The sequence below is a fragment of the Microtus oregoni genome, unplaced genomic scaffold (genome assembly GCF_018167655.1).
Source record: "Microtus oregoni isolate MIOR12 unplaced genomic scaffold, Mior012 000031F_ref0000149, whole genome shotgun sequence".
Lineage (NCBI taxonomy): Eukaryota > Metazoa > Chordata > Mammalia > Rodentia > Cricetidae > Microtus > Microtus oregoni.
This window is the reverse complement of record NW_024543090.1, coordinates 12,692,311-12,715,500: the sequence shown is the minus strand read 5'-3', so window position 1 is coordinate 12,715,500 and position 23,190 is coordinate 12,692,311. Positions and strand designations below refer to the sequence as shown.

At 37.2% G+C, this 23,190-nt stretch overlaps 1 protein-coding gene across 1 annotated transcript; it reads left to right on the top strand.

Annotated features, from left to right (window-relative positions):
* The first annotated feature begins 2,119 nt into the window (after positions 1 to 2,119).
* On the top strand, positions 2,120 to 20,879 carry LOC121465507. Its single transcript, XM_041678724.1, is given in 5 exon segments — positions 2,120 to 3,022; positions 11,643 to 11,708; positions 15,495 to 16,135; positions 16,137 to 16,413; positions 20,721 to 20,879. Coding segments are annotated over 5 exon segments (2,043 nt in total). The 5' UTR covers positions 2,120 to 2,122.
* The last annotated feature ends 2,311 nt before the right edge of the window (positions 20,880 to 23,190 follow it).

Sequence of the window (23,190 nt, the reverse complement as noted above, 5' to 3'; positions counted from 1 at the left end):
TCTCACAGATTATTAGAGATGGGTGTATCGGGATATCAGAATTAGCCAGGAAGGGCTAGAGCTAAAGGGCCAAGCAGTGTTTAAATGAATACAGTTTGTGTGTTGTTATTTTGGGGCATAAGCTCGCCAGGCAGCTGGGGTGCCAGGGATGCAGTCCCGCTCTTGTTATTACTACAGGAGTTCTTTATATATTTTGGAGATCAGACCTTTGTCAGTTGCGGGGTTGGTGAAGATCTTCTCCCAGTCAGTGGGTTGCCTTTGTGTCTTAGTGACAGTGTCCTTTGCGTTACAGAAGCTTCTCAGTCTCAGGAGGTCCCATTTATTCAATGAGGCCCTTAATGTCAGTGCTGCTGGGGTTATACGTAGGAAGTGGTCTCCTATGCCCATGTGTTGTAGAGTACTTCCCACTTTCTCTTCTATCAGGTTCAGTGTGATTGGACTGATATTGAGGTCTCTAATCCATTTCGACTTGAATTTTGTGCATGGTGATAGATATGGATCTAGTTTCATTCTTCTACAGGTTGACATCCAGTATTGCCAGCACAATTTGTTGAAGATGCTCTCTTTTTTCCATTGTATACTTTTAGCTCCTTTATCAAAAATCAGGTGTTCATATGTTTGTGGGTTAATGTCAGGGTCTTCTCTTCGATTCCATTTGTCGACTTCCCCGTTTTTATGCCAATACCAAGCTTTTTTTAATACTGTAGCTCTGTAATAGTGTTTGAAGTTAGGGAGGGTAATGCCTCCAGATGATCCTTTATTGTATAAGATTGTTTTGACTATCCTGGGTTTTTTGTTTTTCCATATAAAGTTGATTATTGTCTTCTCCAGCTCTGTGAAGAATTTTGATGGGAGTTTGATGGGGATTGCATTGAATCTATAGATTGCTTTTGGTAGAATTGCCATTTTTACTATGTTGATCCTCCCAATCCAGAGCAAGGGGGGTCCATCCATTTTTTTGGTATCCTCTTCAATTTCTTTCTTCAATGCCTTAAAGTTCTTGTCAAATAGATCTTTCACTTCCTTGGTTAGAGTTACCCCAAGATATTTTATGCTGTTTGTGGCTATCGTGAAAGGTGATGCTTCTCTGATTTCCCTCTCTGTTTCCTTATCCTTAGTGTATAGGAAGGCCACTGATTTTTTGGAGTTGATCTTGTATCCTGCCACATTACTAAAGGTGTTTATCAGCTGTAGGAGTTCTTTGGTAGAGTTTTTGGGGTCGCTTATGTATACTATCATATCATCTGCAAATAACGAAAGCTTAACTTCTTCTTTTCCAATACGAATTCCCTTGATCCCCTTATGTTGTCTTATTGCTATTGCTAGAACTTCAAGGACTATATTGAAGAGGTATGGAGAGAGTGGAGAAATTCTATATTGTATGGTACTTCTCGTTTAATCATTTGCATCTTTTGTCTTCTTTTTTCTACCTTATATCTCACCACACTTCTCTTTTTGTATTATACTATTAAGTATAAAACCAATATAAGGATAAAATTTGTTAGACAAGCACACCTATACTGTGCTGCAAATCTAGTCTCTAGTTTTTGAAAACTTCTCATACTTTTTCCTTTATGGATGTGTTAATTTAAATTGTCATCAACAGTTTATAAAAATATTCTCTTTATAAACATTCATTTAAAAATTACATGTATGTGTCTTTATGATTAATTTTATGATTTATGCTTGAGAAAATCTCATGAAACTAAGAGGTGTCATTAGATTCCCTGGAGCTAGAACTATAGACTATTGTAAGCTACTTGGTATGGATGCTAAGAACAGAGCGGGGTTCTTTTTGAAAGAGTAGCAACTGCTCTTAATAAATGAGCCAGTTCACCTGGCCCTAGTATCCTCATTTAAAGCCCACCAACCCTTACTGTCTTTGAGTTTTTGATGAAAACTTTTGTTACAGGAGTTAAATACTATTTCCAACTAATTTATAAATTTCAGATTATTGGTTGTGTATAGAACTTACTTGTCTCACACTACTCACTTTAAAGTTAGTTTCAATGTTGCAATAAAATAGATTTTCATTACTAGGAGATTCTCCTATTCTATTTATAAAATTATAATTTATAGTTTCTCACATTTCTTCCTTCAGGTAGCACTGCCAACAGAGCCAATGGAAGGAAAGAATCAGTCTGTGGTGTCAGAGTTTGTGTTCCTGGGACTCACCAACTCTTGGGACATCCAATTATTCCTATTTGTGTTCTCCTCCATGTTTTATGTAGCAAGCATGACAGGAAACTCCCTCATAGTAATCACTGTGGCTTCTGATCCTAACTTACACTCTCCCATGTACTTTCTGTTGGCTAACCTCTCCTTCATCGACTTGGGTGTTTCTTCTGTTATTTCCCCCAAGATGATTTATGATTTGTTGAGAAAGCATAAAGTCATCACTTTTAGAGGATGCATCACTCAGATATTCTTCATTCACCTCATTGGTGGTGTGGAGATGGTTTTACTCATAGCCATGGCTTTTGACAGATATGTGGCCATATGTAAGCCTCTCCATTATCTGACCATTATGAGTCCAAAGATGTGTGTCTTGTTTTCAGTGGCCTCCTGGGTGGTTGGCCTTATGCATTCTCTTATTCAATTGGCTTTTGTAGTAAACTTACCATTCTGTGGACCAAATGTTTTGGACAGCTTCTACTGTGACGTTCCTGGGTTCATCAAACTTGCCTGTGTAGATACACACAAACTGAAATTACTGGTCTTTGTCAACAGTGGATTCATATCTGTGGGCTTCTTCTTCATACTGATCATTTCCTATATTGTCATTATATTTACTGTCCACAAACATTCTTCAAGTGGCTCCTCCAAGGCTCTTTCTACACTTTCAGCTCATGTGACCGTGGTGGTCTTAGCTTTTGGTCCTGTGATGTTCATCTACACATGGCCTTCTTCTTTCACACACTTGGATAAGTTTCTGTCCATATTTGATGCAGTTGTCACTCCCTTTCTGAACCCTGTGATCTACACATTCAGGAATCAAGAAATGAAAATGGCAATGATGAGAGTATTTTTTTTTAAAAATCAACATTTTATTTTTTTAATGAGAAAAGAAAAAAAAACAAATTTCCTCCTCCTCCCAGCCTCCCATTTCCCTCCCCCTCCTCCCACCCTTCTCCCCCTCCTCCCACCCTTCCCCCCTCCCCCCTCTCCTCTCCCCCTCCCTCTCCAGCCCAAAGAGCAGTCAGATTTCTCTGCCCTGTGGTAAGTCCTAGGTCCTCCCCCCTCCGTCCTTTTCTAGGAAGGTGAACATCCAAACTGGGTAGGCTCCCACAACGCCAGCACATTACGTAGGTTCAAAACCCCGTGCCATTGTCCTTGGGTTCTCATCAGCCCTCATTGTTGGCCATGCTCAGAGAGTCCAGTTTTATCCCATGCTTTTTCAGTCACAGTTCAGCTGGCCTTTGTGAGCTCCCAATAGATCAGCTCCACTGTCTCAGTGGGTGGGTGCTCCCCTCGTGGTCATGACTTCTTTGCTCATGTTCTCCCTCCTTCTACTCCTCATTGGGACCTTGATGAGAGTATTTAAACAGATAATTGTTTATAGACAAATAATTAAACACTTGCACACTGATCATTCTTAACTGAGTACAAATGTTCATTGTTAATATCTGAGAAAAATATTTCCTTGCAAATTTGGTCTATTTATTCATATAAATTAACCATGGGGGTTTGAAGGACTATAGACAGAGAGGAGACAGTAGTAGTAAGGTCCAGGGGGAGAGGATCTCTTTCTGGATGGAGTAATGGTATAGGTATATAGCGACTGGTGGCTGCTCCCTGTTTCTCTAGTCTTTCATATTCTAACCTGATAACTGACTCCTGATTTTTTTATTTAAAGAGATTAATTAGATTAATGCATTGGAGGAGGGCAGGCTGCAATTGGGATTGGTTGCATGGGAAAAAAATAAATAAAAGAAGAAAAATGTTTTAAATTCTCAACATCTTTAGCCACTAGGGAACTACAAATTAGAACTAATGGGATTCCATCTCGCTCCAGTCAGAATCTTTATCATCAAGGAGCCAGATGACAAAAATTTTACTAGAAAATACTGGAAGGAAAACCATAACCCAAGGAAGCTAACTGCACCCACAAAATCACAGGCATCTGATAACCACCCATCAGCATCACCCACAGAAGGGAAATATCAAAACACTACTACCAAAAAATAACCAAAATTAACAATCATTCATCATTAATATAGCTTAATATTTATGGAATCAATTCACGTATAAAAAGACACAGGCTAAGAGAATGGATACAAAAAATGATCCAGCATTCTGTTGTTTACAAAAAACATACCTCAACCTCCAAGGCAGACACAACCTCAGAGTAAAAGTTTGGGAAAAGGTTTTCTAATCAAATGGACCTAAGAAACAAGTGGGTGTGGTATCCTAATATCTAACAAAATTGATTTCAAACTAAAATCAATCAGAAGAGATGGAGAAGGACAATTTATACTCATAACAGGAACAATTCATCAATATGGAGTCTCAATCCTGAATATCTATGCCCCTAATACAAGAGCACCCATACATGTAAAAGAAACATTACTAAAACTTAAATCACACATCAAATCCCACACATTAATAGTAGCAGATTTCAACACTCCTCTCCCACCAATGGACAGGTCAACCAGACAGAAACTTAACAGAGAAATAAGAGAACTCACAGATGTAATGAATTAAATGGACATAACTGACATCTGTAGAACATTCCACCCAAACAGGAAAGAATATACCTTCTTCTCAGCACCTCATGGAACCTTCTCTAAAATTGATCAAATATGGTAACAAAGAAAAATCACAGATAAAAAAAAACTGGAGTAACCCACTTTGTCTTATTGAATCACCATGGAGTAAAGTTAAAATTCAACAACAGTACTACTTCCAGAAAATCTACAAACTCATGGAAATTGAACAATCAACTACTGAACCACCCTTGGGTCAAGGAAGAAATATAGAAATTGTATTCTTCCTTGAATTCAATTAAAATGACAGCATAACATATCCAAACCTATGGAACACTATGAAAACAGTGCTAAGAGGAAAGTACATAGCACTAAGTGCCCATATAAAGAAAATGGAGCAAGTTCATATTAGCAACCTAACAGCACACCTGAAAGCTCTAGAAAAAAAGAATCAGACTCACCTAGGAGGCATAGAAGACAGGAAATAATCAAAGTGAGGGCTGAAATCAACAAAATAGAAACACAGAAAACCATACAAAGAATCAATGGAACAAAGAGCTGGTTCTTTGAGAAAATCAATAAAATTGACAAACCCTTATCCAAACTAATCAAAAGGCAGAGAGAGAGAACATCCAAATTAACAAAATCAGAAATGAAAAGGGGAACATAACAACAGACACTGAGGAAATCCAAAGAACCATTAGCTCTTACTACAAAAACCTTTACTCCAGCCGGGCGGTGATGGCGCACGCCTTTAATCCCAGCACTCAGGAGGCAGAGGCAGGTGGATCTCTGAGCTCGAGGCCAGCCTGGTCTACAAGAGCTAGTTCCAGGACAGGAACCAAAAGCTATGGAGAAACCCTGTCTCGAAAAAAAAAAAAACCTTTACTCCACAAAATTGAAAAATGTAAAAGAAATGGACAATTATTAAGATAGATACCATATACCAAAATTAAACCAAGAACAGAAGAACAGGTGAGCAATATAAATAGACTTATAAACCACAAGGAGATAGAAGCTGTTATCAAAAACCTCCCAACCAAAAAAAAGCCAGAGCCAGATGGTTTTAGTGGTGGATTCTACCAGAACTTTCAAGAAGAGCTAATACCTATACTCCTCAAAGTGTTCCACATAATAGAAACGGAAGGGTCATTATCAAACTCTTTTTATGAGGCTACAGTTACTCTGATACAAAACCTGCACAAAGACTCAACCAAGAAAGAGACTTACAAATCAGTCTCACTCATGAACATCGATGCAAAAATTCTCAATAAAATATTGGCAAACCGAATCCAATAACACATCAATAAAAATCTTCTGTCATGATCAAGTAGGCTTTATTCCAGAGATGCAGGTCTGGTTCAACATATGAAAATCTATCAATGTAATCCATCATATAGATAAACTAAAAGAAAAAAAGACATGACCATTTCTTTAGATGCTGAAAAATCATTTGACAAAATTCAACACCCCTTCATAATAAAGGTCTTGGAGAGATTAGGGATACAAGGATCATCTCTAAATATAATAAAAGCAATGTACAGCAAGCTGACAGCTAACATAAAATTAAATAGAGAGAAACTCAAAGCCATTCCACTAAAATCAGGAACAAGACAAGGCTGTCCAGTCTCTCCATATCTCTTCAACATAGTTCTTGAAATTTCCGATAGCAATAAAACCACAGAAGGAGATCAAGGGGATTCAAATTGGAGAGGAAGAAGTCAAACTTTTGTTATTTGCAGAAGATATGATAGTGTACATAAGTGACCTCAAAAACTCGACCAGAGAACTCCTACAGCTGATAAATACCTTCACTGATGTGGCAGGATACATGATCAGCTTAAATAAATCAGTAGCCCTCCTGTACACAAAGGATAAAGAATCAGAGAGGGAAAAATCAGAGCTTGAAGTATTGAAATACAGAGCCACAGTATTAAAAACAGCTTGGTATTGGCATAAAAAGAGACATTGACCAATGGAATTGAATTGAAGTCCTGGATATTAATCCACACACATATGAACACCTGATTTATGACAAAGATGCTAAAATTATACTATGGGAAAAGAAAGCATTTTTAACAAAAGGTTCTGGCATAACTGGATGTCAACCTGTAGAAGAACGAAAATATCTATCGCCATGTACAAAACTTAAGTCCAAATGGATTAAGGACCTCAATTTAAATATGATCATACTGAACCTGATAGAGGAGAAAGTGGGAAGTAGCCTTCATTGCATGGGCACAGGAGATCACACTTCCTAAATATAACCGCAGTAGCACAGAGAACATGAGCAAAGAAGTCGGGACCACGAGGGGAGCACCCACCCACTGAGACAGTGGAGCTGATCTATTGGGAGCTCACCAAGGCCAGCTGGACTGTGACTGAAAAAGCATGGGATAAAACTGGACTCTCTGAGCATGGCCAACAATGAGGGCTGATGAGAACCCGAGGACAATGGCACGGGGTTTTGAACCTACGTAATATGCTGGCTTTGTGGGAGCCTAGCCAGTTTGGATGTTCACCTTCCTAGAAAAGGACGGAGGGGGGAGGACGTAGGACTTACCACAGGGCAGGGAAATCTGACTGCTCTTTGGGCTGGAGAGGGAGGGGGAGAGGAGCGGGGAGAGGGGGAGAAGGGTAGGAGGAGGGGGAGGGAAATGGGAGGCTGGGAGGAGGAGGAAATTTGTTTTTTTTTTCTCTTTTCTCAATAAAAAAAAGTTAAAAAAAAAGAACAACAATAAATAAATGGGACTTCCTGAAACTGAGAAGCCTCTGTAAAGCAAAGGACACAGGCAATCAGACAAAAAGGCAGCTACTAAATGGGAAAAATATTCACCAACCCGACATCAGACAAAGGACTGGTCTCCAAAATATATAAAGAACTCAAGAAATTAGGCATTAAAATTCTAAATAACCCAATTAAAAATGGTGTATTGAACTAAACAGAGAATTCTCAACAGAATTTCAAATAGCCAGAAGATACTTAAAGATATGTTCAACTTTCTTAGCTATCAGGGAAATGCAAATCAAAACAACTCTGAGATACCATCTTACATCTGTCAGAATGGCTAAAATCAAAACCACTAATGATAGCTTATGCTGTAGAGGATGTGGAGCAAGGGGAACACTCATCCCTTGCTGGTGGGAATGCAAATTTGTGCAACCACTTTGGAAATCAGTGTGCCGGTATCTCAGAAAGCTGAAAATCAACCTACCTCAGGATCCAGCAATACCACTCTTGGGAATATGCCCAAGAGATGCTCAATCACACTACAAATCATTTGTCCAACTATGTTCATAGCAGCATAATTTGTAATAGCCAGAACCTGGAAACAATCTAGATATCCCTCAACTGAAAAATGGATAAAGAATGTGTGGCACCTATACACATTAGGGTACTACTCAGCAGTAAAAAACAATGACATCTTGAATTTTGCATGCAAATGGATGGAATTAGAAAACACTCTTCTGTGTGAGGTAACCTAGACCCCCCAAAATGAGTAAGCTATGTACTCACTCATAAGTGGCTACTAGCCATAAACAAGGGATATTGAGCCTATAGTTCCTGATTCTAGAGAAACTATGTAATAACGTGAACCCAAAGAAACACACACACACACACACACACACACACACACATATCCACCTGGAAATTGGAAAGAGACTAGATCATCTGACATAATTTGGGAGCATGGGGCAGAGGGTAGAAGGAGGGGAGAATGGGGAGGGTTGAGGAGAACTTGAGGTAATAGGATAGTCAAGATGGAGGAAGGACAGATATGAGAGCAAGGAAAAAGATATCTCTATTGAGGAAGCCCTTATGGCGTTAGCGATAAACCTGGATCTAGAAAAATGCACATGAATCCACAAGGTTGACCCCAGCTAAGACCCTAAGCAATAGTGGAGAGGGTGTCTGAACTGGCCTTGCCCTGTAGTCTGACTGATGATTATTTTAAATATCACCATAGAAACTTCGTCCAACAACAGATGGAAACAAAGGAAAGACCAACATTGGAGCACTGGACTGAGCTCCTGAGATCCAGTTGAAGAGTGGAAAGGGTGAGAATATAAACAAGGAAGTCAAGACCATGAGGGGTTCATCCACTGAGACAGTTTGTCTGAGCTAAAGGGAGCTCACCAACTCCAATTGGACTAGGAGTGAACGGGCATGGGAAAAAACTAGTCCCTCTGAATGTGGTTGAAAGTTGGGGAAGACTGTGGGGCCACTGATAGGGAAACTGGGATTTGTCTCTACTGAATGTACTGGCATTATGGGATCCTATTCTCTTTGGATGTATACCTCGCTCAACCTAGATGTAGTAGGGAGGGCCTTGAAGTTTCCCCATTGTGGGGTGCATTGCCCTCTCTTTGGATTAGAGGAAGTGGGGTAGTATGGTGAGTGGAGAGAGTGGGAGGAGGGGGGAGTGGGAATTTGGATTGGTATTTTTTAAATTAATAAAACAAAATAATAAAAAATTGTTCCCACCAGCAGTGCAGAAGTGTTCCCTTTCCCCCACAACCTCCTTCTGCATTGCTGGTGGGAATGAAAGCTGGTACAACCCCTTTGGATGTCAGTGTGGTGATTTGTCAGAAAATTAGGAAACAACCTTCCTCAAGACCCAGTAATACCACTTTTGAGTATCTATCCAAAGGATGCTCAATCATGCCACAAGGACATGTGCCCAACTATGTTCATAGCAGCTTTGTTTGCCATAGCCAGAACTTGGAAAAAACCAAAATGCCCCTGGGCTGAAGAATGGATAAGGAAAATGTGGTACATTTACACAATGAAGTACTACACAGCAGAGAAAATTAATGACCTTGAATTTTGCATAAAAATGGATGGAGCTAGAAAACACTATTTTGAGTGAGGTCACCCAGTCACAGAAAGACCATTATCATATGTACTCATTCATAGGTGGTTTTAAAACATAAAACAAAGAAAGCCTACAAACCACAATGATGACTTAGACTAAGAGAGACTTACACATATCTAATCTACATGGGAAGTAGAAAACAGAAACAGACAAGATCTCCTGAGTAAATTGGGAGCTGGAGACCTTGGGGGAGGATTGAAGCAGGGAGGGAAAAGGGAGGGAGGGGAGGAAAGAAAAATGTACAGCTCAATAAATATTAATAAAAAAGAAAACAAAGAATTGTTGGTTAGAAAAGTGAAATCCTTAATCATTACTGTTGAGGTGATAGGTGGAGCCACTATGGAAATCAGTGTGGAGGCATCTAAAATATACTGACTAATATTCATAGCACGGAACGGTACTATGAACATTACTGGAGGAGAAAAGTATTAATAAATTTCACCCAGCCACAAACCCTGTAAGTTACAATAGAGACATATCTGCATGATATATGCATTCGTGCAATAGTGACACAAATGCCATGGAACTAAAAAACCGTTGTTTGATTGGATTCAAGACATATACAATGATATGAACGCCATATATGAGACTGCTAATTATGTCAAGAACATGAGACTACATAGGCCAGAGACACTATATAAAATATACTACAATTATTCTGCTAACAAAATGACTCTAAAAACATTACTATACCCATAGATTAGGCAATCACTCAGTTCTCATCAATGAAAATTCTTGCAGTAGAGGGTAGTTAACACAGAGGCCCACAGCTTGTCACCAGGAATAGGATGAGAGACTTCAGACCACTTATCTTTAAATGTGATGACTGTATTACTGCTCCTCCCTCAAGGTTCAGAGATCTATATGGAAGACTAGATAGAAAGATCATAAGAGCCAAAGGTGGTGGATCTTAAACTTTAAGGAAACAACATGGATTTTGGGCAAATGAACTGTCAGAGACTATAATTGCATGCACAATATCCAGCAAGTCCAAAACAGAAAATACCCTATCATGAAGAAAGGGAAATAGGCATAAGTTTCTACTCCAAGAAGCTATTTACAATTGAATGATGTTGGCAAAGTGAAAGTCAGTTTCTTTCAGTGGAGTGACACTGGGTATATGACCCCAGAGAAAGCTATATGCTCAAGAAATATTTGATCAACACAAAACAGACTCTATGATTTTGTTTTTGTTTGTTTTGGTGTTTCTTAAAGCTTTTATTTTTTTTTTGTTTGGTTTTTTTCAGAGAGGGTAATATGGTTTTTTTTCAGAGAGAGAATATGAATTTGGAAGAGTAGGGATGTATTGTGGGGAGGAGTTGAATTTAGGGGAAGAAATATAATCAAAATACATTGTATGATTTTTTTTTCTTTTTTCTTTTTCTTTTTTATTGAAAAAAAATTTCCGCCTCCTCCCAGCCTCCCATTTCCCTCCCCTTCCTCCCACTTCTCTTCCCCTCCCCCTATTCCTCTTTCCCCCCTCTCCAGTCCAAAGAGCAGTCAGGGGTCCCTGCCCTGTGGAAAGTCCAAGGTCTTCCCCCCTCCATCCTGGTCTAGGAAGGTGAACATCCAAACTGGCTAGGCTCCCACAAAGCCAGTACATGAAGTAGGATCAAAACCCAGTGCCATTGTCCTTGGCTTCTCATCAGCCCTCATTGTCCGCCATGTTCAGAGATTCTGGTTTTATCCCATGCTTTTTCAGTCCCAGTCCAGCTGGCCTTGGTGTGCTCCCAATAGATTAGCCCCACTGTCTCAGTGGGTGGGGGCACCCCTCACAGTCCTGACTTCCTTGTATGAAAATATTCAAAAAATTAAGAGAAGAAAAATTTAAAATAGAACTATCATATTACCAGCTATACCAACCATGACCACATAATAAAGGACCCTGTCTTACTTAATTTTCCATTTATATGAGATAAAACACCATGACCAAAGCAACTCCAAGAAGGAAGAGATTATTTAGATTTATAGTTACATAGACCTAAGCATCTATGATTTCAGAGCAGGAGCATGGTGACAGGAACTAAGAACTTATATACTTGTTATAAACACAAAACAGACCGCACTGGGAGTGCTGCGAGGCTTTGAACCCTCAGAGCCCATCACAGTCACCTACTTCTACCAGGTACTGTGTAGGTCCTAAACCTACCCAAACAGTGCCACCAACTGGGGACCAAATATTCAAACATTTGAGCATATGGGATATATTCTAATTTGAATGACCACAGGAAATATTCTACTGCAAAGATATTTTTATATTCATGTTTTTGCTATTCTATTTACAATAGCTAGAGAAAGGAATAAGTCACAGATAATACATACAAAGAAATTTTATTGAGCACAAAACAATGAGTTATGATGTTTAACATTTTTATAATAAGTATTAGTTTTGTAAAGAAAGATTGTATGGAGTTTAAAAATTTTGCCAAACAGATTCAGTAGAATGTGAAAAAGAATCATTAATACAAAGCCATTGCAAAAGCTATTTAGACAAGTGTAATCATTGTAGTTTTTGACTTTCTGTTTATTATCATTTATTTATCCAGCATTCTCTATTCAGTTTTAATAATATCATTTTTCTTCAGTTTTCTCTGTTGTTTCAGAACTCTGCCTACACTATCTCAATAAACTATACAGCTACATATAGAGTTTTTAATCAGCAAATAACATCTTTTGCATTCTACAGTAAAATATAATGACATTTTGAAATTTTCAGGCAAATGGATGGATCTAGAAAAACCATAATGAATTAGGTAACCCAGACTCAGAAAGACAAGTATAATACACTCACTCATAGTGACTTTTAAACATAAAGAAAAAATCAGCCTACAGTTCACAATGTCATAGATGCTAGTCAACAAAGAAAATCCTACGAGAGCTTTACGAGGCTTTACTTAGGAGAAAAAGACAAGATCTCCTGAGTAAATTGGGAGCATGGAAGTCACAGAGAGGGTAGAAAAGGAGAGAAGAGGAAGGAAGGGGAGTGAAGAATATGTATATCTCAGTAAAAGGAATAAAAAAGAACATCTTTTAGCAAATATTTGCTTCTTTATTTTTACAGTTTTTCTGATTTTAAGGTTTGGGACGAGAAGACAGGTAAAAAGATGTAAGACTAAACCTCATAGGCTGGTGTCTAATGGAGGAGGGTTTAATGAATTATATTTTTGATGAGTAGTAAATACAGACCAACTGTTCTTTGAGAGCAAGTGAACTAAGAATACATTCATTTATTTGCCAGACTATAAAGACGAACATTAAAATATTGTTAAATAAGTGTGCTACTATGTTTTCAATCTGTATTTTTCGTGCTTACTGCTAATTAACATTCACTTTTTAAATTGGTTTATCTGACGTGTTGGGTCCTATTATTGACAAGTGATAGTAACAAAATGATAACATTTATTGAAGACTCACATTTGTATACTTACTTATGGAGTATATGGTTAGGATATTCATTTTAGGCTGGAAGTTAAATATAAATCAATGTTTTTATTTGTTCAGTAGATAAGTAAAACCAATTCACAGATTTTTATACAATTAGCATGGTATTAAACTACCAGTAAAGTATGGCATTAATCTTGGTTTTTGAACCAAACCCCTATCTTATCTAGTATCTATGTTAATTCTTTAAATAAAACAAAACCCTAAATTATAATGTGACAACCCATTTTACAGAGATAGCAACATATAGTTACTATTACATTATGTTATCTTGCCAAGGATTCAGTTCATTTGGAATTACTTCAGGGCAGTGACTCCTGTTATTCCCAGTACTTCAAAAACTGATTGTCTCCATGAATGTAGTTTGGATGCTTACCTTGTCACAATGTCAATTGCTAGAAAAATTTCTTGTTTCAAAGAATAAAATTATGTATCAGTCTCTGTTTGGTGAGTTAGTCTCCTGTCCAGTTAGCTCAATTAAAATATAGTATTTTAATGTTAATTTGTAAGCAAGACATGGCAAAGGGACACATTTCATGATCTTGATGTTAACTATTTTGCAGTGAAGTTAGAAGTTAGGGAATAAATGTCAGAATAAGGTCTGTAGCCTTTGCTATAGATATCAATATGGAGAGTTAAAAATGATGAGTAGCTTTTTATTCTGTAATTGAACTGATAACATACTAGTCTTCAAATGAAAGTGTAAAGACCTTGGGGATGAATTTTGTTTTTAGTATTTACTAATCTTCCACCTTACGTGGAATAGCTGTGAACTCACTCTAGTTTGAAAGTAGAGGGATATTGAATTTATAAATAGCTCAACATGACTGCATGACTGGCAGCAGCTTCTCTGCATGACTACAAATTCATATTATATGAGCATAATAGAAAACCTTTCTTCCTCTAGTTTTATGAAGGCACAATTAACAAATAGATTTTGTAATATTTATATTGAATAGCGAGATGTTTTATATATGTGAATATATAAAATACAAAAAATATATAAAAACCTTAAAATACATGTGCATGTTGTGAGCTAACCAGCTTAGTTGCCACCCATACTGATTAGAAAATGAATGACGAAGTTCTGCACTTACCAATTTTCATGTAAGTGCTGCTGTTAGTAACAGTCACCTCACTGTGCCATGAATCTCTAGAAGCTATCCATCAAGTCTAATTATGCATTTCCCTTTTTACAAATATCTCCATTTTCCCCTTTCTATCCCATCCCATTTGCTCACGATCTGTTGTTATATTTTCTGCTTCTATGAGTTTAGTGTCCCTAGAGTCCATGCCGACTGATACATTTCAGCATTAGACTTTCCATGTTTCTTTAATTCAGTTAGCCCATTGACTTCTAGTCTTATTGTGGTAAAAAAAAATAGGATTTCTTTGTTTGAAGGAGAACAAAGAATAGTCCATGTGTGTCAGAGTGTCTTTTTGTGTGTGTGTTATCCACTCGTCTATTATTTAACACATCTTATTTATACATATTGCTTCTAATTTGTGAATGTTACATTTTCTGGATATATATTCTTCACATTAGAATTGTTATATCATATAATATATCTATATTTATTTTAAAAATTAAATTTACTATTATTATTATTACTATTATATTGTATTGTGATTTTATATATATGAGTATGGTCAGTGTATACTGGATGTGTGTGTGTGTGTACATGTACGTGCATATAAAATAATACAGACTCGTGTACATTGGAGGTCAGAAGAGAATGTTCTGTGTCCTGCTTTCTCATTCTCTACCTGATTTCTTTGAAACGGTGTCTCATGCTGAGCCTGGATCTAGTCTGGCAGTCCCCAAGCTCAAGTGATCATTTATTTCCAGCTTTCACAACACTGTAGGTACAGACACACACAGTCACAATTAGCTTCTTGTTTGGATGCTGGGATCTGAACACAGGTTATCACAATTACACAGTGAATGCCCTTACCAGTCAAGGTATCTCTCTAGCTTAATATTTCCAGTTTTTAGTCTTTTCCATTGCTCTTCAACTGTTTTATTCTCGGCCTACAACTCTTTATCATTTACGGTGTTGAGAAGCTAATTTAGGTCCTTATTCATCTGTAATTTTATTTCATTGGGCTACAAACGCAGTCTATATTTTTAACTTTTTGAAGGACCTCCACAAATTATTTGTCTTCCTAAATAAATAGACTAATTCATATTCACATCAAATTTTTTAAAAACAACCAATATTTGTTTTCTTTAAAAAATTAAAGCTTTTGAAATATAAATACAATTACCTCATTTCCATTTCCTTTCCTCCCCCAGCACTTCCCAAGCACCTTCTTTTGTTATCTTTGAAAACTGTGAGGTGATATTTTATTATGGTTTGAAGTCATGATCTCCTGATGACTAGTGATGCCCAGCACTGGTTTATATATAAATGCAGGATTTTACCTTAATACAATTATAATTTATCATTTCTCCTGTTTCTTCTCTCAGGTAGCACTGACAAAAAGGTCAGTGGAAGGAGTGAATCAGTCCCTGATATCAGAGTTTGTGTTCCTTGTACTCACCAATTCTTGGAGTATTCAACTATTGCTCTTTGTGTTCTCCTCCATGTTTTATGTAGCAAGCATGACAGGAAACTCCCTCATCGTGTTCGCTGTGGCTTCTGACCCTCACCTACACTCTCCCATGTACTTCCTGTTGGCTAACCTCTCCTTCGTCGACATGGGTGTTTCTTCTGTTGTGTCCCCCAAGATGATTTATGACTTATTCAGAAAACACAGAGTCATCTCCTTTAGAGGCTGTCTCACTCAAATCTTCTTCATTCATGTCATTGGTGGTGTGGAGATGGTGCTACTCATAGCCATGGCTTTCGACAGATATGTGGCCATATGTAAGCCTCTCCATTACTTGACCATTATGAGCCCGAGGATGTGCATCTTGTTTTTAGTGGCTGCCTGGGTGGTTGGCCTTATTCACTCTCTGGTTCAACTGGCTTTTGTAGTAGACTTACCTTTCTGTGGGCCAAATGTGTTGGACAGCTTCTACTGTGACCTTCCTCGATTTATCAAACTTGCCTGCATAGACACTTACCAACTGGAATTCATGGTCACAGCCAACAGTGGATTCATCTCTGCGGGCCTTCATCATACTGATCATTTCTTATATTTTCATCATAATCCCTGTACAAAAACACTCGTCAAGGTCTTCCTCTAAGGCTCTGTCCACACTTTCAGCTCATATCTCTGTGGTTGTCTTATTCTTTGGTCCGTTGATATTGTTCTATACCTGGCCTTCTCCTTCAATACACCTGGACAAATTTCTGGCAATTTTTGATGCAGTTGTTACTCCTTTTCTGAATCCTGTGATATACACATTCAGAAATCAGGAAATGAAGGTTGCAATGAGGAGAGTATGCAGACAGCTAGTTAGTTATAGGAAAACTTCTTAAATTGATGAGCTAAGGACTTTCTTCATTGAATGTAGATGGTTACGGTCCATCAACCTCAGAAAATATTTGCACACACAAACACACACACACACACACACACACACATATATATATATATATATTACACATACACAAATTATGTATATATCTTTGTCTTTCTCTATATGTTTACATATTCTTCTGATTAGTCTGGATTAATAATCTCTACTGAAAACAGAGAATCACATTTATTTACAAAGCAAAGATTATAATAATCTTGAACTTACGTTCCTAAGGAATAGTGTTTACTTCGACGTAACTGATACTGAAGGCCTTTAGAAAAAGGAAAATTTCTCTCTTACTTCTTTTACACTTGTTTTATTTCTTGAGTACTTCATATATGAATATTAGCTTCAAAAATTTTCATTCTTCTTTCTCCCCCCTCCTTTTATTTCTGGCCCCTCTTATTTCTTAACTCATTAGGACTTCTTTAATTTTAATATATTCAAATATATATGTTAAAACAATAAGATATAAATAAGATACTGAATCCATTGTGTTGCCCATATGTATATGTGTTGACTATACATTGTCTCCAATGCAGGAATTTCTGGACAGTTTTCTTATAAAAGCTTATTCTACTGAGCCATTTGTCTGTCTTTTGTAGTTAGTTATGTTACTCATTTGGATTTTTTCTGCTGTGGAAGAAAATTCAAATCAGGAGAACACACACAGGGGTATAATAGATGCTTGTTTTGTGTACAAGAGTTGAAAACCATTTTGGAATACCAGCAAGAAACTAAGTAAACGTGGTTTTTCTGTCAGATTAGCATTACTCTTTTCACATACATCATGTTTCTATTCCTTTATATTTATTACTTTTTTCTTAGTATATTTCTATGTTACAGTAAAACTCAAGAATAAATTGTATAATATTTGAAAGGAGGAATTGAAGCAACATGTATGTTTACTTTGTGAGTTGGTAAATAGGTACTAAGATACTGCATGTGTTGCTACAAGTACTCTGTGATATGGAAGTAAAACCATCCCTGAAGATATTCTGCACTTTTATAGATCTCAAAGTTCAGTTCCTCCAGGTCCCAGTCATTTGCAGGTCATCGCCAATGTAATGACAGTCACCCGGCACATACACTCACCTGCGTCATCAAATTTGGTGCACTCAGACAGACACAGCACAGTTAATCCTTGCTCTTCACTACATGACATTTTCATTTCCATTGTTCTCATTCACTGGCTTGAGGTACAGCATGAGGTTAATTGGGATCAGACTTAACTGCAGTACTGAATGACTTCCATATTCATAAAGTCTTGTTCACATAAGTAGCCACTGTACATCCTTATGTTCATTGTCCTTTACTGAGAAACCTGTGAGTGGTTGGTGTCAACCCTATGATTTGTTAATCAAAAAACATTTTCTAAATTTCCATGTTATTCAAATGATATTTCATCAAGCACAGGACACTTTCATAGCAGATGAAATGTGATAATGAGCTCACAACACATGGAACTCACTAGTCTACCCACATGCTTCATTCCTTATAAGCCAGTGATGGAAAACTTGGGCTAGGAATTGGGCTAATGGTTGTGGCTCCAATGTGGTAGGCACAGAAGTAGCTGTGCCAATCTTGCTAACAGTTCCCAGTTGTTCACTCTGTTCTGTAGTCGTACATTTTACTTGTGATTTTTCAAGCCTCTATTTTTTTCTTAGCTCCATTGCCCTTTTATGGTAAGAAATCAATATTCTAGACATCTCTGATTCTTTTATTATCTTTTATTTGTTCTTATAACCCTGCTCAAACTCTTAATATCTTTGCTTACATAAATTCTCTTCCATTATCAGAGTTTGTTATATTTTGTTTCTTGGATCTTGATTCATTCCCTGTTACATCTGTGAAACAATAAACAGAAAATTGAATTGCATTTATTTGCAAGTGCATATATATATATATATATATATATATATATATATATATATATATATTTGCAATATACAAGAAAGATCTGAAAGAACACAAATGACACAATGGTTATCCCAGAAGGATTAGGTAGGGTTTGTTTGCCTGAGTTGTGAGATGCCCCCAGCATGACCACCAAGAATCAATGAAATTAAGAGCCTGCATAATACTTATACAAATATTATAGGACAGACCATTTGTATTGGATAGCCAATTAATGTGTTCTTCCTTGGTGAAGATTATTTCTTCTAAAGTCAGCTTTCCTAAGCTGTCTGTAGTTCTCTGTGCAGGAATGAGACTCTCGGGCTTTCCCTCATTCATTTTACCATGGATGTTGGCCCTGTTCACATCATTTTTAGACCATCATGCTGAGACTTTATGATTACAACTTCTGACATAACTAGAGGTCACAATCTCCTAGCAAACTCCCTGCCCTCTGACTCTTACAATCTTTCTGACCTCTTCTACAATTACTCCAGAACCTGAAGCATGGGAGTTGTTTTGTTTCAATAATGGTCTTCATCCATTCCAAAGAGGAGCTTCTTTGATGAGGAGTAAGGACATCACTTATCTGTGTGTATAAGGACAAATATTTAGAATGCAGTTAGAGATAACGCTGGCTTAATAAATTGGCAATTGTTGGTTTTTCCTCAAGATACATGAATTTCCTTCCCTGAGTATCAGGCAAGGTTTCCAATTTCACACATAATTATCATTTTGTTGTACAATTCTTTTATTTGTTTGTTATTTGTTTATTTCTTTAGGTTTTTTAAGACAGGGATTCTTAGTGTAACTTTGGCTGTCCTGGAACTCACTCTGTAGACCAGGCTGGCTTGGTGCTCTCAGAGATCTGCCTGCCTTCTGCTTTCTGTGTGCTGAGATTAAAGATGTGTGTTGCAACCATCTGGCTTGAGCAAGTTTTAAGAAGTTATGCATTTTTCCTTTTTAATTTTTTTTAAATTTCATTTTTCATTTCAACCATAGTTCTCACCCCAACTATCCCTGTCAGATCAAAGCCCATCCACTCCTCCCAATGTGTAAGGGTTCCCATGGGAAGTTAACAAAGTCTGGTACATTAAATTGGGGCAGGATGAAGCCCCTCCCCCACACCCTGCATTAAGGTTGAGCATAGCATCCCACCATAGGGAATGTGCTCTAATAAGCTTGCTCATGCACCAGGGATAGATCCTGATCCTACTGCCAGGTGCCTCACGTATAGTCCAATTTTCACCCCTGTCTCTGACATAAGGAGGGCCTAGTTTGGTCCCTTGACAGTTACACAGCTTTTGGTCCAGGGTTCATGAATTTCCACGGGCGTGGTCGAGATGTCTCTTGCCCATATATTCCCTCATCCCTCTCTTCAATTGGATTCTCAGAGTTTGGCCTGGTGCGTGGCTGTGGATCTCTCCATCTGGTTCCATCAGTTGCTGGATTGTTGGCGCTTGTTTTTCCTGGCTACCCAGAACTGAAATAATCACACAGAAACTGTCTCATTTAAATCACTGCTTGATCCATTAATTCTAGCTTCTTATTGGCTAACTCTTACAACTTAATTTAATCCATTTCTATTAATCTGTGTATCACCACATGGCTGTGGATTACTCAAATGATTCTGGCATGTCTGTTCCTTGTGGGGCTACATAGCATCTTTGAGATGCCTCCTTCTTTCTCTCAGCATTCAGTTTAGTTCTCCCTGATATCTTCTTAAATTTCTTTCTTAGAGACTTAAAGTTCTTATCATACAGGCCTTTCACGTTTTTACCTATAGTTAAGCAAAGATATTTTATGTTGTTTGTGGGTATTTTAAAGGCTGATGTTTCTCTGATTTTTTTTTTTGGCCCATTTATCATTTGTATGTAGTAGGGCTTCTGATTTTTTTAGAGGTAATCTTGTATCCTTCCACATTACTGAAGGTGTTTATCAACTGTAGGAGTTTCCAGATAGAGTTTTTTGGGTCACTTATATAAACTTATCCTATCTCATCACAATGGAAGTTTGACTTCTTCCTTTTTAATTTGTATCCTCTTGATCTCCTTTTGCTTTCTTTTTGCTCTAACTAGAACTTCAAGTACTATATTGACTAGATATGGAGAGCCTTGTCATGTTCCTGATTTTAATGGAATCACTTTGAGTTTCTTTCCATTTAATTTTTCTGTTAATTTTTTGGGTTTTAAATATTGCTTTCATAATGTTTAGGTTTGTTTCTTGTATTCCTGATCTTTCCAAGATCTTTATCATAAGGGGTGTTGAATTTTGTCAAAGGCATTTTTGGCATCTAATGAGATGATCTTGTGTGTTTTTTTTTTCTTTCAGTTTGTTGATACAGTGGATTATATCGACAGATTTTCAGATATTGAGCCAACCCTGCATATCTGGGATGAAGTCTGCTTGGTCATTGTGGTCTTTTTTGATGCAGTTTTGGATTCTGTTTGTCTGTTTACTAAATATTTTCGCATCAATATTTGTAAGTGAGAGTGTGCTCTAGTTCTCTATTTTAGGTGCATCTTTGTGTGGTTTGGTTATAGCAGTAGTAGTGTTTGGGGATGCTTCTTTTGTTCCTATTCCATGGAAAAATTTGAAGACTTTTGGAATTAGTACTTTCTCAAAATTTTGGTAAAATTCTTTGCTGAAGTCTTCTGGTCCTGTGCTTTTTGTGGATGGGAACTTTTAATTGCTATTTCTATATCCCTTTGATTATAGGTTTATTTAAAAATTTTTTTGTCTTGATTTAACTTTGGTATATGGAACTTATTAATTTTTTAACCCTTTTTTTTAAATTTTCCAATTTTGTTGAGTACTGATATTTGAAGTGTGATCTGATGAGTCTGAATTTTCTCAGTGTCTTTTGGTATGCCCCTCTTCATTTCTGATTTTGTTAATATGTATATTCTCTTTCTGACTTTTCATTAATTTAGATGAGATTTTGTCTATTTTATGGATTTTAAAGCATTTCTATTTTATTGAAACAACATGCAAACTCTTTGTTTCATTGATTCTTTATATTGTTTTCTTTGCTTCTATTTTATTGATTTTTTTTGCCTTCAATTTGACTCATAACATCTCACAGTTCCCTTGTTTTTCTGTTAATTTTCAGTCTGGAAGATGTGGGTATTAGTAAGATAGGGGGGGATAAATCTCCCATTATTAGCTTGTATGGGTTAATGTGCAAATTAAGCTTTTGTAATATTTCTTTTACAAATGTGGGTGCCCTTGTTTTGGGGGCATAAATGTTCAGGATTGAGACTTTATCTTAATGGATTTTTCGTGTAATGAATATCAAATGTCCTTCTTCATTTCTATTGATTTATCTCAGTTTGAAGTCTGTTTTGTGAGACATTAGGATAGCTATACTAGCTTGCTTCTTAGGTTCATTTGCTTGGAAAGTCTTTTTCTAACCCTTTATTCATAGGAAATATGTGTTTTGAAGTTGAGGTGGGTTTCTTGTATGCAGCAGAAGGTTGGATTCTGTTTTCATATCCATTCTGTTAATCTGTATCTTTTTATACTCAAGTTGAGTCCATTCAATTTAAGGATTGTTAATGACCAGTGATTGTTAATTCCTATTACCTTTTGGTGGCAGTATGTGTGTGTTTCTCTTTAGGATTTGCTGTTGTGGGATTATCTATTGTCTGTGCTTTCATGGGTAAAGCTAACTTCCTTGGGTTGGAATTTTTCCCTCTAGTACTTTATGTAGGACTGGATTTGTGGATAGGTATTGTTTAAATCTTGTTTTGTGATGGACTATCTTGTTTTCTTCTTCTATGGTGATTGAAAGTTTTGCTGGGTATAGTAGTCTGGTTTGGCATCCATGCTCTTTTAGTGTCTGTATAATACCTGTCAGGACCTTCTACATTTCAGAGTCTACATTGATAAATCAGGTGTTATTTTGATGGGTCTGCCTTTATATATTACTTCATTTTTTTCCTTTACAGTTTTTCATATTCTTTATTCTATACATTTTATGTTTTGATTTTTATGTGATTAAGGAATTTTTTGGGTCCAATCTATTTAGTGTTCTGTATGTTTCTTGTATTTTCATAGGTATTTCCTTCTTCTTGTTGGTACAGTTTTCTTCTATGAGTGTGTTGAACATATTTTCTGTGCCTTTGAGCTCCTATTCTTCTCCTTTTTCTATCCATATTATTCTTGTGTTTGGTCTTTTAATTGTGTCCCAAATTTCCTGGATTTTTGTGTTATGGCGTTGTTACCTCTAATGTTTTCTTTGACTGATAATTCTATTTCTTCGGCTTTTTCTGGCTTTGGATGTCTAGGTTTTTCTGTAGTAGGACTATAAGGTTCTGGTGGTACCTGATTGCTCTTTAGGTTGTTGAATATATTCTTGCATTGGTGTTTACCCATCTGTTAGTCCAATTTGTACAGGTAGTGTCTTTGCCTCTTAGTTCAATTTTTGCACTTGGTGTCTGTGTCTCAGTTATCCTGTCTTGGACCAATCTATGCAGTTACTGTTTGTTTTAGGGAGTTGCTCTTGGTTCACTCTGTGTAGCTGCAGTCTGTTTGCTGCTGGTCACTCACTTCTGTTCATTTCTGTGCAATCACAGTCTGTATCTCAGGGGGCTTCTGAGGTCACAGGAGATGAGTAGGCTTGTGATTGAAATGGAACATGTAGATTGCAGGACCTGATCGGTGGTGCTTGGGAACCCTGCCTATAGGTGTAGTAATATGGGGCGGCAGGGTTGCATCCCCCATACCCGGCCGCCCACATGGCTAGCTTATGCTCCGAAATAACAACACACAAACTGTATTCTTTTAAACACTGCTTGGC